General features: G+C 36.2%; 2 protein-coding genes across 12 annotated transcripts in view; one reads left to right on the plus strand and one right to left on the minus strand.

Moving 5' to 3' along the window:
- Positions 1–1,263: 1,263 nt before the first annotated feature.
- LOC127437777 (zinc finger protein 277-like) lies at positions 1,264–12,163 on the minus strand. Of its 9 annotated transcripts, XM_051692948.1 has the most exons (6): positions 12,109–12,163; positions 7,486–7,583; positions 4,849–4,954; positions 3,364–3,451; positions 3,179–3,221; positions 1,421–3,047 (listed from the first exon to the last, which is right to left on the minus strand). In XM_051692948.1, exons 2-6 carry the CDS (start codon positions 7,490–7,492, stop codon positions 3,019–3,021), a joined length of 273 nt encoding a protein of 90 aa, XP_051548908.1. In that variant the 5' UTR covers positions 7,493–7,583; positions 12,109–12,163; the 3' UTR covers positions 1,421–3,018. The 9 variants fall into 9 exon arrangements, 2 of the variants coding, with proteins under 2 accessions (XP_051548908.1, XP_051548907.1); XR_007896607.1 differs by adding an exon at positions 3,547–3,628 and having other exon boundaries at positions 1,421–3,451; XR_007896605.1 differs by having other exon boundaries at positions 1,421–3,221; positions 3,547–4,954.
- Positions 12,164–12,340: 177 nt separating this feature from the next.
- The window catches only part of LOC127437755 (dedicator of cytokinesis protein 4-like), a 103,446-nt gene continuing 93,571 nt past the window's right edge, over positions 12,341–22,215 (plus strand). For all 3 annotated transcript variants that reach the window (XR_007896599.1, XM_051692895.1, XM_051692896.1), the window contains exon 1: positions 12,341–12,487. Coding sequence is in view for 2 of the 3 variants with exons in the window: in XM_051692895.1 (XP_051548855.1) it covers positions 12,451–12,487 (37 nt within the window). In the remaining variant the exon portion in view is untranslated. The remainder of the gene's footprint in view (positions 12,488–22,215) is intronic.

Raw genomic sequence — 22,215 nt, forward strand, 5'->3', positions numbered from 1 at the left:
GACCTTACCTGTGTTATGACAAGGCAGTAATTTGACTAATAAGTTGTGCACTTTTATCAATTGTAATGAAGGGGATTTGTTGTAGAAAGCCAGCATAACTGTGTAACATAGCCGTGTGTTTTAATGGTAACGTGTGTTCTGAAGTGCTTTGTGCAAGATTAGTCTTCACCAAAAGATGCAAGGATTTAGTCCTAATGAAATATGCAATATTTATTGATTGGTCTTAGATTGTATGAAGAGGTCTGAAGTTTTTTTTTAATTTTTTAGAGAACTTGTGAAAAACTTCTCAAAATGCTTGGTGTGAATGAACAAGATACTGGGGATTGATGATTTAAATTGCTTCTTGATTGTTTATGTGAATGAAATCAACCCATAATCAGCATGACTGTGATATGAATAAAAGAGTTGCTCTTTCAATGCAAAGCTGCGAATGGAGTTCTGCTTTTATCCTGCTAACAGATAATAGAAACAACAAAATATCTATGTTCTGCAGGATATTTTAGTTTTAACATTTTAGGTAAACTAGAGTAATTATATCTACCGGTAAATCATTAAAAGTAAAAAGCAGAGTAAACTGGATGTACAATTTTTGATAACTGCACTATATGCTGATGTCATATCCCCATTCCTCGCCTTGCTTTGAAGTTTTAGCTTGTTATTAATGTAGTAATTGAACACTATTAGGGTGAATGGATTATATAATTATAAGTACCTGTAGCTCACCTGGTTGGGCATGGTGCAAGCGACACCAAGGTCATGGGTTTGATTCCCAGGGAACACACTAATCAAATGAATGGATAAAATGAATTTGTGGGTACATAAAGTTTTACTTGTGACAGAGTTGTAGCAATGTATTGTGGTGGACAATATCATTGCAGTAGCCTTTATAAAACAAATTTTAATACGACTAGTTACAGGTTTCCCTGCAAAATTTGCTCGAGGAAAGGCAAAATGTTCAGTAAGGCGGTCACTAGGCCTTTCTAAGACTTTAATAAAAGATCTAATAAAGGTATATTGTATCTGTTCATAACAGACATCTCTATTGAGGACATATGTACTGTAAATAGTTTATCTGTATTCCACTGTAGTTTTCATTTTTATGAGCATTGCCATTATGAGCCTACAGAGAAATCAGCACCCACATCGTTAATCTCCAAGGAACAAAACAATTTCATTTTTACACAAAGCAGCTGGCACATTTTGAACATGATCCTATGGCAGTTCCTTCAGCTGGAGCCGCACCTGTCTTTGAGAAGTTTTAAGCACGCTGGTCTGTTTAAGACCTTCAGGTTTGAGATATCTTCAGCAATAACAGAAACATCTGAGTTGCGATTTGGACCCTCAGATTCGCTCTCACTGTCCAACAGGGCTGTAGGTAGGGCATCATTCTCGTATGTAGGACAGTAGTATCTGGGAAAATGGGCAAGTTACGTTTTTTAAATTACAAATCACATAAACATGAGAGCATCTACCATAGCAATAAGTCACAAGAGGCCAGCCTTTACAGTGATTTTACAATGGATAAGAGGTGTTCTAAAGTACAACATGAAGCCCCTAAACCCCACTAACCTGTGGTAAAATCACTGTAATGCATTGATTCAAGTTGCTTATTGCTTTTAATTAACAGTGGCAACAGCAAGGGGGCCTGGGTAGCTCAGCGAGTAAATACGCTGAATACCACCCCTGGAGTCGCGAGTTCAAATCCAGGGCGTGCTGAGTGACTCCAGCCAGGTCTCCTAAGCAACCAAATTGGCCCGGTTGCTAGGGAGGGTAGAGTTACATGGGGTAACCTCCTCGTGGTTGCTATAATGTGGTTCTCGCGTTGTGCGTGGATGCCGTGGAGATTAGCATGAAGCCTCCACACGTGCTATGTCTCCGTGTTAACGCACTCAACAAGCCACGTGATAAGATGCACAGATTGACGGTCACAGAAGCAGGGGCAACTGGGATTCATCCTCCGCCACCCGGATTAAGGCAAGTCAGTATGCCACCATGAGGACTTATACTGCACTTGGAATTCCAAATTGGGGAGAAAAAAAACCCTCCAAAACAGTGGCAACAGCAATACAATATAAGAAACCAATGTTCAATAAACAGATTCATTTTTATTAGGGCTGTCATTTTAACACATTAATTCAGAGTGAATAATTATATAAAAATAACATGTTAAAAGTATTAACGCAATTAATCATGTCCCCGGATAGTAATAAGGAATATTCCAACCATCGGAGCAATTCAAGCTTAAAGTGCCACCTGTTTCCAGCAGGCAGGGAGCGAAACTACAGCTAGGCAATACGCAGCTGTACATACAATAAACCAAACTCAGGCTTGCTTAACAAAAGTGACAGCATTTGACAAATTCAACAGATTGACAAATTCAATTGCAGGCCAATGATATGCTAATGTTTAATAATGTGGATATAAATAATATATTGACTTATAATGCCGCTTTTTGTATTGTCTTATCAATGTTTTGCTCATCTGCCACAATAATTTAATGCATTTTAATTATATGTATTATTATATTTATAGTACATATTCATAATTATTTAAATATATCTATTTATATTTATTCCATCATTATATTTTGAATTATTGTTATTTGAGGGCCTTTCTCAGCAAATGATTAATGCGAGTAATTCATCAGCATATCATGTAATCAATCGATTCACAGCCCTAATTTTGATAAACATTCAGAATACATTATTCTTCTGCTAAATAATAAAGTTCCTTTAAGCTGTTTGTGGTTGCCAAGCAACGTAGCAACTTGGCACATTAGTATAGAATTTGCGGTCACAGGTGTGCATCAGAATAGTTTTTCTTTGTTGGTTTGTTGACCATTATATCTGTATGATGTACTGTAACACTTGTCCTGCTGACAATGTAAAGATGTAGTGCTTACTGTGGTTGGTCCCAGGTGGAGACCTCGGGTAGCTGCATCACATGACCTTTGTTGACAAGATGTTGAACCAACTCATCTTTGGTTCCAAACTTCTTCTGACAGCAGTAGCAGCGGCACTAGTGGAGCTCACGGCAGATATAACTCACTAGTTTGATTTGATGGTAAAACTTTAGGTCTGGCCAAAAAACTAATTTAACTTTGAATAGCCTAACATGTGAGCATGTTTTCTTTTTTAAAATTGCCCAAAGCTTCTCCCAGTTGTTCCATTATACTCACTTAGATCTGTTTTTAATTTGTGCAGGTCAAATTCATGAGTTTCCTGAAGAAACAAAATAACATTATTTTTTAAATTGAGTAAAGGAAGGAAAATCCACAGAAACCCACACAAAAATAGTGTTGCTGTTTCTTGCTGACATTATGATTTATATTTTTGGCCAGTGAAATCAGAATATGTCAGATACCTCCATGTGTGTGTACATTTTCTCCATTGTCTCTGCTTGCTGTTCACAAAACAGGCACACAGTGTGAGCCTGCAAGTCCGACCAATCACTGCAGAGAGTGCAGAGCAACAGGGAAACCGAATATAGACTCTTTTAAGACCATACAACTTTGAAGATCAATTAAAGAACAAGCAGAGGCCTTACTCATCTACATCTTCATACAGCTCTCTGTCATCTTCAGACTGCACCGCTTCCCATGTGTTCCCCAACTTCTGCAGCATTGCAGCTACATAAAAGTCATGCTCAAACTGCACGTTAAACTTAACAAATTAACAAATTTAATTATTCAAAAGACTAAACTATAAACTTTGATTTCTCTCAATTACCTGAGCATTTATTAGCTCTGATTAGATGTAAAAAAATAAATTAAAAAACACTACAAACCAACACATGGATATACCAGGTAACAGATGATGCAGAAGCGGTCGTTGACATGATTTTTGGCATTAATTCGTCAATGCTGCTACTTTCTCATGTGATCTTTCAAAATTGTTTTGTCTCTGAATGTTTTCTCGCAGTATAGACACTGCGTACTATAAAAAAACGATATGGATGTTTAGGTGCAAAATCTATAAATGTAAAAAATAAAACTAGATTTGAAAATACAAGTTTCCAAAATATATAACATTCTACAGAGTGTAAAATAAGTATGCTTTTTATGTATTTTCTTCTTTATGTATTTTTACTTTTATGTCCCTCTCTGACTCATAAACTACCAGTAAACCTGCTTGGTGGTTTAAGATTAATTGCAATGTCAGTAAGCACCAAAAGAGGGCATTCATACCTTCTCCGTCTTTAATTTTATTTGTGATAAGTGACAAATATAAACATACACTACCAGTCAAAAGTTTTGAAACACTTGACTGAAATGTTTCTCATGATCTTAAAAATCTTTTGATCTGAAGGCGTATGCTTAAATGTTTGAAATTAGTTTTGTAGACAAAAATATAATTGTGCCACCATATTCATTTATTTCATTATAAAACTAAAATTTAATAAAAAAATAAATTAAAAAAAGGTTTTTGAAATTGATGACTTGGACCAAATAATAAAGAAAAGCAGCCAATAAGTGCCCAACATAGATGGGAACTCCTTCTATACTGTTTAAAAAGCATCCCAGGGTGATACCTCAAGAAGTTGGTTTAGAAAATGTCAAGAGTACATTTCTGCAAAATCTAAGTAAAGGGTGACTACTTTGAAGATGCTAAAATATAACACAGTTTTGATTTATTTTGGATTTTGTTTAGTCACAACATAATTCCCATAGTTCCATTTATGTTATTCCATTGATAGTATTGATGACTTTACTATTATTCTAAAATGTGAAGAAAAAAATTATAATAAAGAATGAGTGTTTCAAAACTTTTGACCGGTAGTGTATGTTAAAAGTATGCAGTAATACACAAACTTGACTACTAACTTAGTTACTTAAATATGAGCACTCACTTCTCCAGTTTTCTCTCGAGAGTGTTGAGGAACTCTGTGCAGTAGACAATGTTATCAGGCAGGCCAATACTGAAGGAATGTTCTTTAGCCATTAAGCGGTAAAGACCTGCAGTCAGACAACAGGGTACAAACAGAGACACTGTCAGGGTTCAATCCAAAGTATAAGACACAAAAGCCCATTTAGAAGCAGCATTCACCTGTTTCCAGTAAATTCGTCATTACAGAACATACAGATGCGATGAAATGTCATGTCGTCCCTCTCTTTTTGCTGCTGATCTATTCTATTACTAATCTATTACTTAAGGCAGTGGTTCTCAACTGGCGGGCCTCAGGTCTGTTCTGGAGGTAAAAATTGCTAAATGCAAATAATAAAATGCAATTAACTAATCATTTATACAGTTTGGATACCAAAACAAATAGGCTTATCAACTTTTAAAATGAAGGAGAAAACACTCAAATGCTTAAATATCTTTTAATGCTGACATCAAAGGCTGTGTGTCCAATCGAACTACTGTATTTTGGCACAAATTAATCTGTCACTTGGCAAACTGCCAAGAAAAACTTGCAAAGGTAAAAGAAAATATGGCCTACAGACTACGTTCACATGTTTTTGTGCAGTGAATTATTGGCTGCTGAGTGCATGACACCACTGAAATTCAAGAGATATTTAGAAAAATTTAAGGAATGGTTCACTCAAAAATGAAAATTAATTTTCCAGATGTGTGAGACTTTCTTCTGCAGAACACAAATTAAGATTTGTAGAAGAATACTTCAGCTCTGTAGGTCCATACAATGCAAGTGAATGGTGACCAGAACTTTGAATCACGAAAAACAACATAAATCAGCATAAAAGTAATCCATATGATTCTAGTGGATTAAATCCATGTTTTCTCAAGTGATATTATAGGTGTGGGTGAGAAACAGATCAATATTTAAGTCATTTTTACCATAAATCTCCACTTTCACTTTTACATTCTTCTTCAGTTTTTTTTGGCAATTTGCATTCTTCATGCACATCGCCACCTACTGGTCGGGGCTGGACAAAGGTGTAGATTTAAAGAAAAAGACTTAAATATTGATGTTTCTCACCCACACCTAACATATCGCTTCTGAAGACACGGATTTAACCACTGGGGTCGTGTGGATTACTTTAATTCTACTTTTATGTGATTTTTTTAAGATTAAAATTTCTGGTCACAATTAATTTGTATTGTATGGACCTACAGAGCAGAAATATTCTTCTAAAAATCTTTGTTTGTGTTCAGCAGAAGAAAGAAAGTCACTCACACCTGGGATGGCATGAGGGTGAGTAAATGATAAGAGAATTTAAATTTTTGGTTGAACTATCCCTTTAATAAGCCAGTTAATAAATTTCAATGGTTGATTTTAAAGTAATTTTCGCATGATAAACAATTAGGTCATCACTTGATGTCCAATCTGAAATCTGGATCCTGAAGCAAAACTTGTGGAGAATCACTGTTATAAGGCATAACTATCAACATTACTTTAGTGCAGTACTGTGTATTATAAATGTGGTTGCATAATTGTAATCTCATGAACAATCTATAAAAACATATTTGGTTGAAATATCAGTGTGATTTTATGATTCTGCGTTTCTGAGATCCGCTGTTCATTCGCCATAATCATCAATAATTATCACATATGCAATCTGCAAATTAATGGTGTTTAATAAACAGTGCTAATCCTCTCATCTGAAGTTTCATTAACGTACAGCGTGTCATTGAATGATTGAGAAAGGTCACAACTGCACTGCTAAACAGCTGGTCACCACACTGCAGAGCCGACTGCAGAGGTGCTGCGAACGCAGGTTGCTAATAGCAACCACAATGGCAGATTTTTGAGATGAGATGTGTGCGAGATGACTATGTTGACTCATAATATCTCTGCAAAAACAATCTGGGCGGTTGGGGGTGGGTGGTTTGGTTTTCTTGCTAAATATTGTGATAATTATATTCTCAGTAATTTCAGGTTCATAACCAGTGTGGAATTTCTGACCACACACCTACCCAAAATGCTGTCATTATAAGGCTACTGTATTTCATCTGTATGTTCTCTAAAAACTTTACAACTAATGTATTATAATGACTAATAATGCCTCTAAAATGCTGATATTACCATGGCCCTGTGGGCGGGGGCAAAAAATATTAACCAATCATAAAAAAGATAAATATATTTCCACTTTTTGTGATCCAATCTAATCCTGATGGATAGAGTCTAGTCCCGCCCTACATGATTTTTTACCACTAAACACTGTTTCACTTGGAAATACATATAAATACTGATATTACATTCATTACATGTGCTGTGAATGCCATTTCATGTAGTTTAAGTAAATTAAAAAGCAATTAATATGTGGCTTACATATGATTATCCTCTGTGCATTATATCTAACAGCCTAATGTGTTGGGAAATACTAGCATACAACCACGCGGCTCTTATGTTTATGTCAAACATATTCCAAGGTTTCTGCGTATTATTCAGATTGAGGTCCAGAGGTGATCTATATCAACTCGCTCAGGTCAGGTGTTCTGCTCTAGTGTCAGTTTTGATTGCTCATGATCTAATGAAAATGATTGAATTTCACACAGGAGCTGATCTCAGAGCAGCACTCCTTACCTAACATGCATGACAGACACACATCTGTTGTAGATGTTCCCTAAGGATCCTGTCCTCTGGCAAAGTATCACATAATAGGAAGTAGTGCTCTTGTTGTTCTGAAATTACACAAAGAAGCTGTGGTTATTTGGCTGCAGTCTAAAAAGGGTGCAACAGTAGAACAGGGTTCTGAAAGGAAAAATTCCATTCATTTTCTCCATAGAAAAGTTGATTTTAAATGATAACATACAAACAAGACAGACCGACTATGAGCTCTGAAGTTAAGCCATGATAGATGCTCCTGAAGAAGACACAAGTCTTTCAACTTTATTAAAAAATATTTTAATAACTAAATTCCCATTGAAGAACTACACTACCCATAATCCTGAAGAGAGATCCACCAATCAGAGAAGGGAAAAGAGCTCATCAGTGACTGCCCACACTCATGAGACTTTGCAAATAATGTAATCAAGCCAGCCTTCATTTTTAGTACGTTAGTACGTTAGTACGTTTTCATTATAAATCAAAGTTTCCAATGCTGTAATTCCTTTCTGAGCTGATTGGTTTGGTTTTTTTTTTTTATGTTTAAGATACATTGTATATAGAGAAAATTAAAGGAAAACATATTCTGGATCCAAGGCTATTAAACAAAAAAGAGTGGCCATAGTTTCACTTAATTAAACTTTGCATTAAAATGACAAAATTTAGGGATTTTACCCACTCCTACACCAAATAGCTGATTTTCAATTATATGATTTTAATTCAAATTACACACAACAGAGCTATTTTAAGAGGACTGACTGTGAAAGTACACTGAAATATATCATATTATCAACCTTTTTCCTGAACACGAAAGTGTTCCACGATTCGACAGTTTTAAATTTCCGGTCTCCAGTGTTTCCACTCGCATCGGTGTATACTCTTATCGGGTAATGTGATGTTTAAAGGTGCTGTAAGCGATTTATTCATGGAAAGCTATGCAAAATTTTTTCCTGCTCTCTTAAAGATATTAATGAAATAAGTGTCTTGAGATATCTGACCATTCTCTGTGACAGCTGTAGACTCTGTAAAAAGCAAACAAAAAAGTGACAATTTCTGCCTGTCAATCATTTTGTGCGTTCTCATACTGTTCTGTTGTTGTTGCAGCAAAATATTGAGGCTTAATACCATTTGTATACCATGTTTTTCATAACTGTTGTCAGCTGAGTGCGGCATTTTGATACTGTTGTGTTTGACAACCCTTGGGATGATGCTTTTTTGCTCAGTGTCGGAATGAGTCTATGATGTGAGGGGTTTTGGAACGAGGGGCGTGGCTAATTCAACAGCTTAGCTCGTGAAAATTTCAGAACAGCAAAAATCGCTTACAGCATCTTTAAAGTATTACATTTATAAAAATGGTCAAAAAAACATGTTGCTGTATAGGGCCAATACTTCAGAGGGTCGAGATCACTGTAATTGATGTCATTAAGCAATTGTCCGAGATAATTTCCGTTGATATCATTAACTACTTTACATTATGACAGACAAAATCTACAAAAGTTGACCCAGAAATGTATTTTTACACCAAATAACACTTAAATGGTTGTTGCTCTCTGTCTGGATAGCTCGTTTCGGTTAGTTTTACAATCTCGTCTCAAGACCAGAAACCGAAAACAATCAAACAGAATCATCATGGCATCGCCCAGTGGTTGCTCAGGAAAACTGTGGATAAAATGGATAGCTCTGGTACTGGATGCTGATTGGTCAACAACTGAGTTTTATCAGAAAGTATTTAGCAGAGACGGGCCACTTCTATTCAAATGAATGGGAGAAATTGAAATGCCCAACCAAGGAGCTCTAGCACCCAACAGTCAATGGATGTAGAAAGGAAGTCCTACCTTACAGGTAACAGAGCCAATCATCTTTAAGATACAGACATCGGCTGTCAATCAAATCCATAATGCGCATGCGCATTAGCTATACAAGCTAATATTTAGTTTTTTTAGTGTAATATGAGGTAAAGAAGCACAATTTATGATACCAGTTTGTCAGATTTTACTGCTGATAAAAATATGCTCTTTGATCGTAATCCTGACCAACCGTTTTTGAGATTTCGGTGTTCCCTCATTCAAGTAGATAGGAGTTGCCCTAGCATGACTGGAAATAGCCTCCCGGGAACATTCCAAAGATGGCCGACAGTGGACTGACTTGCTAGAAAGACACTAGCTGTGTCCCAAACGACACTATACACTATGCACTTTTAAAATATACTATGCACTCAGCCATGTAGTGTGTGAATTTTCAAAGTGTCGTACTGTCCCAAACGGAACACTTAAAAAAAAGTTTACTACATGGAAATATTTGCCATTTAACAGCTGACGGAAGGGATGTTTCAAACCCAAGCGTTGTGTTGCCGCTAGTTTAGCGTGCTATCCACCCTCAATTCAACACTTATATCTCAATAATATACATATTCACACAGCATGGTATGATGGTAAAGCGTTTAACTCACTTTTGTAAGGTGCTGTCTTCACACAAGTTGCGCTAGTCATATTCTCCATTATTTACAATTGTTTTGCCAGATCACCATTGCTGCCGGTAACTCCACCCCTTCCACTATGTACGGCAAGCTGCGTGCATTGAATGCATGAAGTGTCCAACATTCCACAATCCGTTTTGACAGTTGAAAAAGTGTATCATCCAAGTACTTAAAGTACACTTCTTTTTGTTGCATTTTCAGTGTAAACATACTACTCGCACTACTTACACTTCAAAATGATGTAAAATAGTGCAGAAGTGTGTGGTTTGGGATGCACCTTTTGGTTTTATTCACGATAAAGCACAGCTCTGACCTCTTCACGGAACTTCTATTTGTATCACTCCACAGAGTGGATGTGTATGATATGCATATCGCCCCCTACTGGGCAGGGAGAAGAATTTCTTTCAAAAAAGGACTTAAATATTGATCCATTTCTCACTCACACCTATCATATCGCTCCTGAATATATGGATTAAACCACTGGAGTCTTATGGATTACTTTTATGCTGCCTTTATGTGCTTTCTGGAGTGTCAAAATTTAGGCACACATTCACTTCCATCATGGACCTACAGAGCTGAAATATTCTTCTAAATATCTTCATTTGTGTTCTGCAGAAGAAAGAAAGTCATACACTTCTGGGATGGCATGAGGGTGAGTAAATGATGAGAGAATTTTCATTTTTGGGTGAACTGTTCCTTTAACTTGTACTTTTGATACTTAAGTGTGACAATTGGCTATTTTTTATAAAACAGAATACAGGCCTTGAGTTTGTATGCACACTGAATCTCATGGATTAAAAAAAAAAGTTTGATAAGACCAAATGTATGAACAATATTGCAGATATACTCACACATACATTTAGGTTACAACTCAACTGGACTCTCACTGTGGGAAGTCTGCGATGAGTCTGACATCAGCAATAACCAGTTCGTGATCCAACACCATGTGTTTGAGGAGTTGGGGCCGGTTGCACCAGCTATACGTATGTTACAACTTAGCCTAGTTGTGGCGTAAATGGGCACTAAATCACAGTTTATGCACTACTAAATATTTGAGCGTTGCACCATTCAAATGAGGTAGGACGAAAACCTACGTATAAACTAAATATTTACGGAAGCCTCTGACCAGGAATAACGGATGGAATAAAAAAGCAGACTCATTTAATAACATCAGTGAGCTCATGTTTTGGTTGACAGGCTTCAATCCTTTCGACATATATGATGATGTTGACATTTACACTCATTAACATTTACGGGAGAGAGAGAGAAAAAAAACGTACTTTTATGCAGCTCTTCAGCATGAAACCGATCTAACGGTGCAGTTTTCAAGTTCCAACATACGAAATAAAAAATAGACATTTATTCATTTTAATATTTTTCCAGCCTGTTGTATTAGTATTTATTTATCACCCTTTATTTATTTTAGATTCAGTTCCTATTTATTGTTATTTACACAGGGCAAATATACTATTATCAAATGTACTTTTATTGGGGATTTAATTTATTACAGCTGACAGTTACGGGTTACATGGTTTGAACATTAACCGTAACGAGATAAAACTGAAATGCACGGCTTTTTAACACTAATGTGTACAAATTTGTAGGCTGCTTATTGGTTCAATACAGGTAAACGTCATATTATGCGACTACGCACAGCTGGTATTGAAATTACATTCATATAAGTTTGGCTGAAGTGTCCAAATATGTTTGGGGCCACTATATGATGGACTGCATGCACAGAAAAACTTATGGAAACTTTCCATAGCCAAGGATGGTGTACATTAAAGAAACAGAAAGTAGTCGGTTCAAAATTCACCATTGTGCCTTTAAGCAAGTTCCCTCCAGGGTCACCTAAGTGAACCTACCGTCCCTCATAGAATCATCATATATCATATCATCATCATTTTTATGATAATGCAAAATGATATCCATTATAATATGAGTTAAAATAAACACATTCGTCGAGTTCTGGTTTGTACTGTAATAAGTATCAAGTGCAATTGTTGTATATCACTATATATAGTTAACGGACATTTTTAAGAAATTAAAACTAATGAATAACAAACAATATTAACAATAAAACACTAATACATCAAAATATGGGACCAGAATCATAATTTTGTTACCATTCTGTCAAATTAGCGTTGTGCATCTGAGCATCCATATTTGACGTTTCACAACTCACGTGATGTGGCAAACCTTGCCTTGACCAATCAGAATTATCCGAACGCTGCAACTCGGCTTTATGGGTCTTGTAGTTTTCAATCTAAACCTTCTCATTCATTTCCTTCATATCCCGTGAGTCAACCGTGTTTTTCTTCAGGACTGAGAAAATGTGCTGTGTGTGAGATGCTGCTGCTTTGGCTCTGCCCTCAGAACAATACAGTGCAACCCTGAGCAACAACAATATGGATAGTATCAGCCGTAATTGCCCTGTTTTATAGCACTTTTTTATTTGACCTGGGAAAATGTGGATACCGACTGAACATGAAAAATATGGCGTTGGTAAGTGATATTTATATCATATTGGAGCATAATTAATACAACGCAAGTAATAATAGCTGGTATACATCGCTGCAGGTGCGATAATGAGCCATGGCATCTCTAATATGACACACAGCCTATGGCATATAATGTCAAAGCATTCTTTGCTATTTGAAAATGTTATTATTAATGATTAGATAATGCATATCGAGTGTTTTTATTATTATTATTATTATTATTATTATTATTATTTAATATATATATATAATTTTTTTCATAGTTTTCATTCACTGGTATGAATGGTAATCTCGAATAGCTCTTATTTACAGCAATAAGATGAAATAGCCCGCAGTAAAGGCTTATCTGGTCTTCTTTAATGCACAGACGATTTTTTTTTTTTTTTTTTTTTTTTTTTTTGAGCAGATTGTGGATCTTAAGATATAAAACCGTAAAAGTAAATTTTTTTTATTTGGAAAAATAAATGGCTTATATCAGTAAATATTGGGAATTCTATTATTACATCACAGGCGTATTTCCAATAATATAATGCATTTACAGTACGTTCAGCGAGCGTTTATGTACAGTATTTATTTATTTTGTTCCATGTTATTCCAACTGTGAAGAGTTTGTAAATGCACCTTACTTCCCCAACACACCCTAACTGGACATAATGATAAATTAATCATACACTAAAATGATAATGTAAAAGTGCTTGTATTAGATATAAGTGCAACCAAATTTTCTAAGCAAGTTGAGCAAATGATCTGGTATTGTAACACTTAGGTAACTACCACTTTTTATTTTTTTTAGTATTTTATTATTATTTTATTTTGTTTATTGTTATTAGTTTATTATTATTTTGAATTTTAAATGATGCATTTTGGCAGATGAGTGGTCTGGAATCTGGGCTCATCTCTCATTGGCTGACAGGTAGAGATGGACACAAAGTCAGCGGAGTGGCATGATGACAAAAAACTCATGGAATTCACTGATTTCACTCAAATAAAAACATGGAAATCTTTGGTAGAGAAAAACATTTGCCCTTAGTAAAGATAGTTTTTGGTCAATATTTGCTAATTTCTTCAGTTTGAAAGGAGATAAGGTCAGATAATAAAACAGATGGGAGGTAAAGGGGCGATGAGGGGCGACAACAAAGCCTGTCTCTCTTTGCGTAAATTGAAAAAAATATATTATGTGAAATTGGGAAGTGGTTTTCTCTATTCATGTTAGTCATAAGCCACAACAGAATGCAGGCAAGGACAGCTAATGTAAAGCATCAGAGCGTTATTATATTGGAATATGGCAAAATGGCTTCATTGCTGCTCTCTGGAAAGTGTACACAACTACAGACCTTTATCGGTCATGAAATATGGATGGAGTCTAGCCGGGATGGTACAAACAAACACACACACACACACACACACACAGATGCATATACTGTTACACACACATCCGTGCACACCGTAATGTTGGCCTCTCCTTCCTCTTGGTTGCAAATTCAGCTTAATGAACCATCTGCTATTTACAGTAAATGTATCAGAAATGCGGTGGCATTGATCACTGTCCCATATCTGGCTTTCCCCCCAAAACCAAAGCCAGTGGGAGAAAATGGTCATTTCAACAGCTATTAGATTCAGTTTAGATCCAGTTAATTTTGTTACTAGAGCTCTCTCTGTCTAGATTTTTGTGGGAGGGAGGGAGGGATGGATATACAGACAGAGATAGACGGATGGACGGACGATACACAGACAGAGATGGAAGGACGGAATGACAAATATACAGATAGAGATAGATAGATAGATGGATGGCTGGATGGATGGATGTCCCTAACACAAACCTTACTGCATTTTTACTTTTTCATTAAGACAGTATTTGGTATGTTTATTGATAAGTTTCACTCGATCAGTGTTGTTGAAGGGAAGTTTTATATATCTGTTAAACTCTACCTCAGTGTCATATCATCATCCCTGCTGAATTTAGTTGCTGATCGGCTTGTGATAAAGATGACCATGTGGAACTTGCAGGCAACAGCTGTGAAAAGACAGTTTGACATGACCATATTGCTTTCTAATTATGCCATATTCCTCAGTACATTTAATCAGCAAGTGAAAGCTAATGTCACTCTTCCAGCGAATAAAACTTGTCATATTATTTCCTGTTCCAGACTCCCTAATGCACATCTTATGAAATCTCTTCAAGATTGTTAAAGAAATTAGTGCAATGGAAACATCTAGTGCTTTTACTTACTGCCAACCCAAATATCTGATCTCGGTCAAACTTTTTAGCAGTAAATGCAGTGAATTTGGGATCATCGTGTCCCGTTCCCGTGCTTCTCAGCTTGGATTTATGATGGGAGCGCATTCGGCATACAAATGAGTCTCATCCTTTTGTCACATGCTGACTGGGTGCCTACTGTGCCCTGGTCAACAGGCACACTGCCACTCTGAGAAAGGGATAAGACTGGAGATAAAGCTAGAAGCACAAAGAGGCCAAGTCTACCGCTAGATCTGAGATGCTAGTGTGAATTCAGTCGTGCACACATAAGCTTTGCTTTGTTCCAAAACCTACTGAGCTGCCTACCTATTGTAGACTGCATTTTAAGGCGTCATAAGCACACTCTGGATGTAAAGACTGTTCCAAATGGTAGGCAGCAACATTATGGGGACGTATACATCTGATCATTTCATTCTTTGTTACTGATCAGCTTTGCTAAACAAACATGAAAAGACCAAGTGTAAATGCCTTCCAAGGCACATTCGAGATGGATAGCAATCTAATCACTCAAACCTTGGGAGGTGGTGTGAGATACATACAAGACACAACTTGACCAAGCGTGAATGCATCTGTTTGTTTAAATGGAACTTGTCAGCATACAGAAGTTTGGGAGTACAAAGACGACAAATGAAACACGGCACAAAACAGTTATTGCCTTCTGTACCGCAATTGCGAAGCAATTTTAGTATTTATGCTGAATCTTATGTGTCCTTCATGGACCTCAGAATTCATTGCAGAGTGAGTGAATAAAAAATCATCCAAGCTGATGGATGAGTTGAGAAAATTGTAGGCAAGATTATAATAAGTAGCCTATATTCCAATCAATATAGAAAAAATTTGATAAAATCAGTTCAGTTTTACTGAAAATGGACTTTCGCCCAGTGATTTTGTGTGCTATGTATTTTTATGCTTATTACAGTATGATGTTGGTAGTTTCAATCGACTCTCCCATACATACACTTCACATGAGGAGCCCTATTTTTGTTGCTGCCTATGTAATGCATTTCAAATGAATCACTTAAAAGCTTCCATTTCAGATTATATACTGCCAGTGTAGGAAATAGACAGCAAGGCAGCTCACTAGGTTTTGGAACAGAGCTATACTTGGTATACACTGCGTATACTTGAAGATTTGGGAAAACTTCAAGTTTTATTGCCCATGGCAGGCTTTCACAGTTCAAATGACTATGCATGTTGCAACAAAGTGCCACTTGTGAGCTCTTTGAAACTGGTGATCTAGAAGCGTATTTTCAAAAACATATCCTGCCATTGCAAAGACTCCATAATTTTGAATCTTTCATGCTTATGACAGTCTCGACAGCTCTTTCTGCATAATTCATTGTCATATGTGCAAAACCCATTTTTGAGTGTTGCCACTTCAATAACATACCACTAGTACATGCCATGTTTCCATCACTGCAAAAACATTCTTCAGGGTTTTATTCTTGTTCTCCTTTTTCCTCTCTCATTTTAACTTGTGACTAGGTCCCAATTCCTTTCACCCTCCAGGAGATAACAAAAAAAGAAGGAAACACTTAAGCCAATATTGTATTCATTTTTTGTGCGGCCTTGCCAAGAAAAGGAATCTCTACAGATTTCAGACTGCAAGCTTCTAATTTTTAAGAATTTTCTTTTAATTTCTCTCATAGGCTACATCCGTTTGTGTTTACAGTAGGGCTGGGCAAAATATAAAGCAATTATATCTTGATATTTTTCAGCCTATTGACGATATTCAATATGTATTGTACGTCAGTATTTATGTATGTCCTCTGAAATGGCTTATGGCTTAATGGATTCTTTCAGACTGATCTCACAGTGAAACAGTAGGTTGATTTCTCTTTAGCTAAAATCAGTTTGTGCTTATCGAAATGCGAAACACTGCCTCCAGTGGCCAAAGCAGGAAGTGTTGTTGGGCGTATTGGCACGTATGAGCTCCGTTTTCCGGGTGAAAAGTCCACGGAGGGGCAGGAGTTGTTTTCAGCTGTACAGGCTGTTGATGTGAAGATGAATGCATATTTTATGAACTGTAACCCCCAACCCAAACCTAAACTGAATCTCTCAGTGGAGTAAAAAAGTAATGTTAGAGGGGAAAAATGCAACCTCCGAATCGCACTTGTCACTTGTCGAATGCGATTACTTCCCGGTTTCTGTGCGGGATCCGAACACAGGTCTCCCATGCTGCTGAAGCGACATGCTTCCGGTCACATCACAGGGCAAGGTAAACATGCAGAAGCCGATGCAAAAATGTCTGAAAGAAGATTGTCGGTGAATCAGCATAATGTGACCAATCTGAGGGTACCGGAACACTCGGAAACAACATGCGAACTTCCCATGTGATCATGGTGCTTCTTTTTCAATCTAAAGAACCATAATTTCAACCAAATTGCCATTGTTACCAACTAGATACATTAAATATTTTGTAAGACATAAAATACAATAAAAATCTACATAGAATTAATCAAAGATTTCGGAAGCAGCGCTTATTAATAACAGAAGAAAGAATGTCACGCAAGTGTTCTGCCATTTCAAACAGCATCAGAGCCCTGGACGGAAGCTCTGATTTAATTATCGACTTGTTTCTTACATAAATCTATCGATTCACTTCAGAAGACATTCATTGATTGACTGGAGTGCATGGATTACTTTTATGCTGCCTGAATGTGACTTTTGGACTGTCAAAGTGCTGGCACTTGTTTATCTGCATTATAAGGACCTGACAGAGCTCTATCTTCTTCTAAAAATCTTCATTTGTGTTCTGCTGAAGAAGACAGTCATACACATCTGGGATGGCATCAGGGTAAGTGAATAATGAGAGAATTCTCATTTCTGGGTGAACTATCCCTTTAAGTCAACACAATGAAGAGGGATATTTAATCATAATAATTTATATGCACTTATATAACAACGGTAATAAACAGCAATATTTACTTACATATATTTTTCACTAAAACATTTAAAAACATGTCAGATGTCACTTCTGTGAACATGATGACACATACAAATAACAGATAGAATCACATATATGAATCAATTCCCTTAACTGCAAGGTTTGAACAGATTCACGGTGATTAATTGAGCTTACCAGTTATATTGCCTTTCTTATTACTGAAGTTTAGACTTATGCCCACAAGACTTATACTTGCAAGTCGCAAGAAAAGGATTGCAAATCTAGTTCAACGCCGCACTCTTTAGGAAACTAAATGGACAAATAAAAAGCACATTAAAATCATATAAAAATTATGTTTTACAGTTCAGTATATCAGCAGCAAAATAATTGCAAACAAATCATTAATATTATGTATTGCCCAGCCCAAGTTTACAGTAGTTCTATAATTATCTCATGCATTAAGGGATGAATATTTTATGTGATTTATGGAATTCAGTATGTGTATCCACATTTGCATGTAAACCAAAGAGAGCACCACCAATTGACATGTCAGTCACAAGATTGACATTTCTTGTACCCTTTAATGCCTATAAGCAGTTAGTAGTCCTCCTGGACTGCATCTTGTCTTGAATCCTACTCACCTATAACTAATATCCAAAGATGTGAAGTGACTGGAGACACTGTAAGCTGTCTTTTAGGAAGTTTACAGTATGACTGGAACACTTGAGCTCCTGGTCACTGTCAAAATGTATGTAGAGCATGACAGTCTGTTTGGGGAGAGTTTGAAAAGGGCACTCGCTTGCCAAACTGCTGTATTTTTGCTTGGTACCATCTGTCAGAGCTTGTCTGCTGTTTTTCATAGCGACCATGCTGATAGTCAGGTCAATGTACTCTCACCTACTGCTTGAAGAAGTTGCATGTGGTTTCTATTTCTCTGTGGAATATTTTGAGTCCAAATTTTTACTGAATTTACTGAATTTTGGTCTGTTCCTCACACTAAACTATTGTCAGATGGGTTTGGATTGACATGTGGGTAAATAATTGACAGTACTTTCATTTTTGGGTGAACTATTCTTTTAAGCTATCTCTTAAATGGATACTGAAGTGGAATGCTTTGTCTCTTAGATCTCCATATTGCCGACAATATCAGATTTCCCCCCATGCAGGCAATTAGACACTAATGATTCTCAGTCAGAACCTTCAGAAGGAGTTTGTGTTTTGTCAGAGAGCAATTGGAGACATTTGGAGAAACGGCAACAATCCCTGCGTAGAGAATTTGCTAAATCATTACAAAGCTTGTTTAATAAATGGTGTTGAACGTGCCTCCTGCTAACTGCTTCTTGCTAAAATTATTGCATTTTGGGATATTTCTCTTCCTCAAAACGTGGATCAGGTTGATGGAGCTAGTCAGTAACACACTTCTGAAACGTGTTACGTACTCTTTGTCTTTCTCAGGCTGTCAGTATTATTTTTTTAACTTCTCGAACATTAGAAAGAATGACAGCAAAAGACAAACAATTCCCAGAAGAGAGTTTGGTGTGTATTTTCCACCTCTCTCATTCTTTCTTCCTCTCTGTCTGTCTTGTTCTCTCTGTTAGTGTTGTGGTTATGGCCATCCTGTGCTCTAGAGAGAATGGCTACAGGACATTCCCATCTGAGCGCTACGCCTCACTAATGAACACAGACTACAAACACATTTAGAGAGACGGGCGACTCGAATCAGTTGTCAGAAAATATAGAGTTAGGCTGTTGTCTTAATAATCTGTGAAATATTTCATGTTTTTTAATAGATTCACTAAGGTAAAGGGAGAAAGGATTTATTCACTTCAGTAGTGCTGGAATTCTCATCCATGCGAGTTGGTGCACATTTTGCCTTTCGGTTTTGTTTAAAGGTAAAATGGGTAATTTTTTTCAACCTGGTCTCATAGAATCGCTTAACTGTATCGACATTTTTGCAACATGATTTTTACGTGACTCGTTGTATGCATCGTGGGAGTTTCCTGGTAACATAAACACTAGAGGCACTACAACAACAATGACTTTTATATTCACTTTCACTCATATCACAAGTAAAATGTGGTTATTATCAGATTATCATATCTTATGATATTGAAACATTTTCTATAGTGCATGACTTGTAGGTCGACACATTTTAACGTTTACATTACATAACCAACTAGATTTACCACTGTGTTTGAACAAGATCAAATGTATTGCATTGGCGCACTGGCTCCATTAAAGGTGTGATGTAACTATATGTTTATTTGACCAATGTAAGACAGGGAATGTTATAGAAACCTGTTTGAAAACAGTTGTTATCTTTGCCATTTGGGGATGCCAGTGGTGCAGACATTACACACTTGTGCAGACATTTTTTACACGTTTCAATAGACCTGATTTCACAACTGCACATTTTTTTTTATATTTAAGAAAGTCAGAGACATCCTTTGAAATAGTTTTTTTGTTCTTAAAGGTCAGTTATTATTATCTACAAATCTTTGCCAAAATGGGCCTGACCCAGAGGAAAATCTTATTGTTCAGAGGTTTTAATGTTATAGCTCAGGAGACTTAATTGAGTTCTCATGTTTCGTTGTGGTGGACACTTTGTCTCAGATGTCTTAAAATCTTTTAGGAGACATAAAAATACAAACAAATGAGACTTTTGTTTAATATTTCTGACTTTTGATTGCAGATTTTGTGTCTGAGCACAGTTTATGACATTGTTGAGATCTCTTTTGAAAATGAGAGGAGATAACTGGGCTCTTTTTCTTAGAAAGAATTAGGAGACTTAAGGGGTTAGTTCACCCAAAAATGAAAATTCTCTCATCATTTACTCTCCCTCATGCCATCCCAGATATGTATGACTTTCTTCTGCAGAAAACAAATGAAGGTTTTTAGAAGAATATATCACCTCTGTAAGTCCATTTAATGCAAGTGAATGGTGAACAAAACCTTGAAGCTTCAAAAAGCACATAAATGCAGCATAATAATCCATATGACTCCAGCGGTTAAATCCATGTCTTCAGAAGTGATATAATAGGTGTGGGTGAGAAGCAGATCAATATTTAAGTTCTTTTTTTTTTTTTTTTTTACTATAAATCCCCACCTTTGACCAGCCCCAACCAGTAGGTGGCGATATGCATGAAGAATGTGAATCGCCAAAAAACAAAAGAAGAAAAATGTGGAAGTGAAAGTGAAATAGGAGATTTATAGTAAAAAGGACTTAAATATTGATCTGCTTCTCACCCACACCTATTATATCGCTTCTGAAGACATGGATTGAACCGCTGGAGTTGTGTGGATTATTATTGTGCTGCCTTTATGTGCTTTTTGGTGCTTCAAAGTTCTGGCCACCATTCACTTGCATTGTATGGACCTACAGAGCTGAGATATTCTTCTAAAAATCTTTGTTTGTGTTCGGCAGAAGAAAGAAAGTCATACACATCTGTGATGGCATGAGGGTGAGTAAATGATGAGAGAATTTTCATTTTTGGGTGAACTATTCCTTTAAGCAGAATTCTTCATTTAATAACACTAATGTCTAGGAGGAACAATTTATGTAGATGTTAAAAAGATCACATTTATTTGTGATTTTCTCTTTTTAAGCTTCTTAACATTGTATAGTAGTTTAGTTACAAAATAAATTTGTACATGATATAACACCATGCATCTGTTTTGTGTGATGTGTTTTTACTGAAATGGTGGTCTGTTATTCCACAACCACAATAGACCTTTCCTGCACCATTTTATATTCAAGGAAATTACTAATGTAGAGGCTGATGTTTTGCTCTGGGAACGAACAAAACAGAATTAAATATGTGAGATATCTAATATCAGAACTCATAATATTCTCATTACTGCACACAAGGGCTGAGTCTGAGAATCATTACAGATGAGAAAATTACACTACCTCTCATCTTTACGTTCATTAAAGTTGTTTGTTTTTAAGGACAGCCTGACCCATTTTGGGGCAGTTTGTGGGACTCCCATCCCTCCCAATGCTTGCTGTGAGTAAATTAACCAAAGGCTTTATCGCCATCCAAATAGATATTTCATAACAATTCTGCAAAATCACTAATGATATGGGGTAATGCAGATCTGTTTAGAACTTAGTGAACTGATCTAGATGAAGCTCATACTGTTATGATTTGACCAGGTAAATTAAAGATGTTAAATAAGATAATTAATTCAAGTAGGGTGTGTAATAAAGGTAATAAAAGTAAGCTGTATGCAGTGTTCGGTGAGTAATTCAAAGTAATTAATTACTAAGTAGATCTTTTACATTGTAGTTAGATTACTGTACTAATTACTCTGTCTGAAAAGTAATTAAATTACTCATTACTAATTACTTTTCTAAAACTCATATCAACTTTGACCAGATGGACTATAAAAGGATAGACATCAAATTATTCTTTTAATTCTTTCAAATAAATCCTTTAACACCAAATAAATTATTCTTGAACTGTTCTTAAACTATTTCTAAATGGTTAATAAAATCTGTAGGCTAACTCAAAATTGATCACTCTCTTTATAATTTCTTATTTTATGTGAATATAATATAATTCACATATAATTTGTTGCAAAAGGC

The sequence above is a fragment of the Myxocyprinus asiaticus genome, chromosome 48 (assembly GCF_019703515.2).
Source record: "Myxocyprinus asiaticus isolate MX2 ecotype Aquarium Trade chromosome 48, UBuf_Myxa_2, whole genome shotgun sequence".
Taxonomy (NCBI): Eukaryota; Metazoa; Chordata; class Actinopteri; order Cypriniformes; family Catostomidae; genus Myxocyprinus; species Myxocyprinus asiaticus.

What these genes read in the sequence shown, in the direction of transcription:
- LOC127437777 (XM_051692947.1), bottom strand. An exon ending in CTCGAGAGAAAACTGGAGAA is followed by an intron (nt 3,452 to 4,848) that starts GTGAGTGCTCAT and finishes CACTCTCTGCAG; the next exon opens with TGATTGGTCGGACTTGCAGG. An exon ending in AAATGTACACACACATGGAG is followed by an intron (nt 3,222 to 3,363) that starts GTATCTGACATA and finishes TTGTTTCTTCAG; the next exon opens with GAAACTCATGAATTTGACCT.